Here is a 6,000-nt window from a genome sequence, read left to right on the forward strand (position 1 = left end):
TATTCACTTTATTAGGGCTATATACCCCATACTCGACTGAAGGGTATACTCAAAGGAAAAAACAATTTATAAGGAGACACAGAGAAGTGAAAAGAGGGAGGAAGGGAGATGTAGAGAGAAAAATAGTGGAACTTTGAAGCAAATAAATACCAATATGAAGTTATTTTGTTTGAATTATTTAAAGTATACTAATATAAACCAAAAAATATTCAACATTCCAAATCTTTAGTTAAAAACAATTTTTTTTACATTCAATTAATTAATTTTATTATTTACATTCCTGCCTTAAGATTTTTGGCGAATTTCTTACTTTCTTTGGTCTTTCTCAAGAATATTAGTTTTGTACAGGGTATGTAAAAGCTTAGAGTTCACAAATACGCATATCTAAATGAGTACAGACGTTTACACTTAAAATGGCTGATAAGACTTTTTAAAGCAGACTGGGTTTTTTTTAAGAAATTCCCCAAGTCATTGCCAAGATTTTGTTTAGATCAATATCAAGTATACGCCACGTATCGTACTTCAAGTTAAGTTTTACTTAATCCACAACAATCATGCAAAAACGACTCGACTATCTATCTTTCTATCTAACATGCCTGTCAATCTGGTTGCGGTTTATTTAATTGCCACTGAGCGGCTTTGTGTGGAGTATTCTCCAGTCTACACCCGCCTCCACACACATACACACCCAGACACATGAAGAAATAAAAGCCCACAAAGTGCAACGGATCACCAGTAAAACTACTCATAGATGTTTATCGACATCCAAATTGAAGTCGTTTTGCATTTCAATGTTTATTGCTTTGATATTTAAATGATTCGCCTGTCTTTGAGAAACGTGATCTGCGCATTCTACTTCTATATATATATACATACATATATGTACATACATATTATACTCGTTCTTTGGAATTAATATATAACAACACAATCAAGAAGCTTGTCACTCTGGGTCAGGGGAATTTACATGTGACCGTCAATTCTAAAAACAACTTTTGCGGAACTTGGGACCACAAAATTGACTCACACTCTGAAGAGGCAGTCAGAAGCTACAACTATTGCAGTTGCCTGGTGTTAATTATACACAGTATACCCATTTATAAATTTATTCAAAGGGTATCATGCATTTTGACTGGCGTGTGGCGCCATGAATTATATCTATCTATATAATCTTGGTCAGGACAACGAACTGATTCGATATGTATGTACATAAATAATTACATATACTTACTTATTTAGTTATATTATTAATTTACAAAGAAATAAAAATTACTTTTTACAGCATTTCTAAAAATACCCATTCGAAGTGTTTTTATATTTAAATTCACTTTTGCTAAGAGGACCAAGAATTTATTTTAAGACCGATTTCTTTTTATTTTCGAAGTGAATAATCTTCAAAGCTGAAATCAATTAAACGATAATTTAATATAAAAAAAACTTTATAGTTGAATCATATATTAAATTAATTTAGCATTGTTCGGAGCAGGATATCTGCAAGTATATCTCCAAGTCGGTCACTCCCTCGAGTGCTGTCCACTTACATTGCATATAGATATATTAATTACGCTATTGTTATTGTCTCTGCTTGTTACTACAATCTTTCAATTGCAACGCCGACTGTAGAATATCGACTTGATGAAATAATCGAGTACAATAATACTTACATAATCATTGACAGTTACATCATGTGATCTTCGTGCGCAGTTTCAGGAAAGACTCGTGACCGTATCAGCTGCTTCCTTCTGCCGGCAGTTACAAGCACCTCACCCCCTCCCCCACCCCTATCAATCATAACCCTTAACTTTTGCAAATGTTTTCCTTTTTTGGTTGTTGTTTCTCAGTTTTTTTTTAATCGTTTTTATTTGTTTTGTTTCGAAATCATTTTTATATAGAATTGTTCCTTTTTGTTTTGTTTTTCGTCTGCTAAATTCTGTCAGCTGTTAGTTTCTCTGTCCATATGCGTGTCTATGTATGCATGTATTTGTGTTGATTAACATAAACATTCAGCTTCAGTTTTGCGTTATCTTGACGCCGTTTTTATCCTTGTTTTCTGATAACTCATTTGTCATGGCTAAGTTTCGTTTTCATATGATTTTTTTTTACATTTTAGTGAAAAATATAAAGTTTTGTTTGGTATTCCACTAGGTATGATTGTTTTTTTTTTTGTCAACAACGTGTTGATTTTATCTTCTCTAAAAATACATCGGCAAAAAAAGTTGATTATATTATTTGATTCTTTAATCGCCTGCGCGCAATTGCCTAAGAAAAAAAAAAAAACAAACAAAACAAAAAATAGTCACCAACGAAAAAAGTAGAAAAATAAAAAATACTGAAATCAAAAACCAATGAAATCCGCTTGCAGCTAGCAGGAAAAATTATCAATTGTGTTCATATTTTATTAGCGATTCTTGCTCTTTTTATATGTAAGGTTGTCTTGTATATTTAGGACTGTCTTCAGGGACCGTTTTTTCTCTTGTATAACATTTAAAACTACATAATAATTAAGCACTAAACTAAGCAAATAACTCACATATGCATTATGCATATATATGCATATGTGTACGTGTGTGTGTATACGTATTTACATATATATGTATATATGTATGTATATGTATATACATATGTATGTATATGCATATGTATGTATATATGTATAAAAACAATATAAAACAATTGTTTAGCTGCTTAAACGTTAGTAACAAAAGCACTAAACAAAGAAACAAAAATACATTACATTATTATTCAATATAGTGGCTAATAAGCTGTATTATCAAATAACGCTTCACAATATAATATACTATAAACATTTACAATTATAAAACACATTTGCTTCTGTGTCCTTGTGTTTAAGTTTAAGTTTTAGTTTTTTTCTTATTTTTTTTTCAGTATTTTTTGTTGTTTTGTTAACAATGTGCGATTTACTAGATTCAATTTTCGTCTTGTCCAGGGAAAGGATATGATGATGCTTGTAGCACAGTATAACACTTTTGGCGGCGCATGTTTTACTATTTTCGAAATTTCATTTTTTTTGTTTTTTCTCATTTAGCTTAAAATATATGGTTACCAATTTGCAATCGAAAAATGTATTTAAATTTCGTTTGCCAATAAGAAATTGCTTGAAATATAGAATCATATATATATATATATATATATATATATATATGTGTGTGTGTGTGTGTGTGTGTGTGTGTGTGTGTGTGTGTGTGTGTGTGTGTGTGTGTGTGTGTGGGTGGGTGTGTTTGCGTAAAGTATAATAACATTTGTATTTTGTTTTTGAAAAATCGAGAATCGATAAGTTTATCAATTAAACTAAGTATACAAATAATTTATGTAATTAATTGAAAGATAGAGCAAAATAACATATAGTTGTAATCGAAATGAAGCAAAGCATAATTAATAATAGTAATAATAATAATAATAAACAGCTGCTGAAGCATACAATCTCCATTATTCATGTTTGTTTTGCTTTTTTTCTAAAAACTTGTCTAATTTAAACACTAAGACGCGCCATCTGGCGGCGGCCTGTGCACGCCACCGCAGCGGCGACAAAAGGAAACTAACTCATTTTCGCCTTAAGAATTTGCATTCGAAACTCAATTTAGATTTCGAATTAATTGATTTGCTTACTTGGCAACAACAGCGACGCCGATGCCGATGCCAATTACGATACCGATACTCAATTACGATAACGATAACTGTGTTGTTGAATGTAGCAGCCCCAATCATTTTCTACTTGCTATTGAGTATATCCTCTCGGCAGGCGACGGCAGCAACCAGCGCCGCCCCACGACCCGATCCATCCTCGGAAAGCATCAGATCGAAAGAGATGCCCGGCTTGATCAGCTGCGTTATCTTCTCCACCATCAGATTGTGGAACTTGGGATGGAAGCGATAAACGCTGCCATCGACACCTACCGTCACATGCGGCTCATCCATTTTGTTGATCAGCGTGGCAATGCCAGCGGAGACAAGATGTGCGGCACGCTTCGAGACACACTCGCAGATGTAGCGAACGTTGGCACAATCGCCATCGCTGGCATTGGGCAGACCCAGCTCCTCGAACACCAAGCGACAATTGGTGAAATTGCCGGGCTCATCGGCCTCAATTTCGCTCACGTATTTGGTGAAGAAGAGGCCGCGGGTGAAGAGCACCTCGGATCCCTGTCCATTGAATAGGATGCCATTCTGTGTCATCTTGGCGAGAACGAGACGGACCAGCTCACCCATATACATGCCCGAGATCATCTTCTCGAATGTCTGCTTGCCGGGATTAATGCTGTGACTATCGATATCCTTATCAAATTCCGTGCGTACAAAATCGAGTGCGCCATTATCGCCAAATGCACCCCATTCCGTATTGATGAGGACGTGCGGCTTGCCATTCTCGCTACCATCGAAGAGTTCGGCCTCCTCGACGCGCTCCACATAGCAGGCATTGGAGCCGGTGCCGACAATTAGACCGATCTTGCAATTGTGATTCTTCCAGGCGCAACTCATTAAAGTGCCCGTCGTATCGTTAAGGATCGCACACACATCGATCTGAACGTCGCCGCGCCTTGCGATCGCATCCTTGAGCAGCTGGACAACGTCCTCGTTGACAACGCCGGCACAATCGAATCCCTTTGTCCATGTCTCCAAAAGACCCTTGGTCAGGCCCAGCTGGCGCAACGGGAACGAGAACGTGAATCCCAATGGCAAACGCTCTGAATACACATTATGCTCGGCCATAAAATTGGACAGACATTCGGCGATATGATCGAATAGCTGCAGTCCCGATCCGATCATAATGTGCTGTGGTATTGCATAGATGCGCGACTCCATTTGGAAATCATTGTTCTCCTGCAGATGGATGAGAAGCACGCGGAAATTGGTGCCGCCCAAATCGAGGGCAAGGAACTTGCCGCGCTCATTGCCATTGGGCAGATCTTGCACATATGTGACAAAGCACTTGACATTCGCCTTGGGGTGCGTGTCCTTAGCCAAGCCGCGACGCACCTCGTGCAATATGCGATAGCACAATTCCTGCACCTGCTCATCCGTTAGCAACAGCTGCTGACATAACTCGTACACCATTTTCTTTTTGTCCGCTGCACTCGCACCAGCTGCTGATGTTTGTATTTGAATTGCATTTGCAATCGCTGCTGCTGCTGTCGTCGTCGTCACTGCTGCTGTTGCATTTGTCGCTTTACTCGTTGCGCCGCTGCCGCCGCTGCTGCTGCTGTCGCGTAAAACTCTCACATTGTCCGTCTGGTCGCAGCCGTTGTGACCATTAAGTGTTGTGGCTAGTCCGTTGCTATTTATAGATACGTTGCGCATCGCGCCATTCAGCTGCTCTTGTTGGTCCATTTCGTTGCAGTTTCCTTTTAGTTTTGGCAGTTACACAGACAGAAGCAGTCACTGGCACTGGCACCTCACCCGCCAACAGAAAAAAAAACACAAAATATCTAATTTGCAGCAGATTCTGTTTTACGCGCGTCTTACTCGCGTTTTTCTTTGAACAAAATTTTTTTCTTTGTTTCTTAGTTTGGTTTTTTTTAATAATTTTTTTGTGTGCGTGTTTATTGTCTCTACCTTGATTTCCTTTGCATATAGTTGGATTTGATTCGTTTTTAGTTGACTTTGTCTTGTTTCTGAATCACTTTACTATTTTCTTTATATATTTTTTAATTTTGTCTTTGCCGTTTTTACTTTTGTCCGCTGCACGCGTCCACTGCTGTGAAACGTTTGTTACGGAATTATTCTCCGTGAAGCTTCGACAGTTGCTTTACTCTGACGCTGCCGACGCTGAGCGGGCACTGTCGACGTCGATGCCAGCGTCTGTGCGTCGTCGCTTGCATATATATATATATATATATATATATATATATATATATATATATATATATATATATATATATATATATATATATGTGTGTGTGTGTGTGTGTGTGTGTGTGTGTGTGTGTGTGTGTGTGTGTGTGTGTGTGTGTATGTATATATGTATGTATGCGTGTGTGTAAA

At 37.5% G+C, this 6,000-nt stretch overlaps 1 protein-coding gene across 1 annotated transcript; it reads right to left on the bottom strand.

Annotated features, from left to right (window-relative positions):
• Positions 1 to 3,239: 3,239 nt before the first annotated feature.
• Positions 3,240 to 5,173, bottom strand: LOC6565266 (hexokinase type 2). The gene has a single exon (XM_001990878.2). The coding sequence runs from the start codon at positions 5,071 to 5,073 to the stop codon at positions 3,730 to 3,732; it is 1,344 nt and encodes a 447-aa protein (XP_001990914.2). The 5' UTR covers positions 5,074 to 5,173; the 3' UTR covers positions 3,240 to 3,729.
• Positions 5,174 to 6,000: the final 827 nt, after the last annotated feature.

Source organism: Drosophila grimshawi, unplaced genomic scaffold, assembly GCF_018153295.1.
Source record: "Drosophila grimshawi isolate 15287-2541.00 unplaced genomic scaffold, ASM1815329v1 contig_1006, whole genome shotgun sequence".
NCBI lineage: Eukaryota > Metazoa > Arthropoda > Insecta > Diptera > Drosophilidae > Drosophila > Drosophila grimshawi.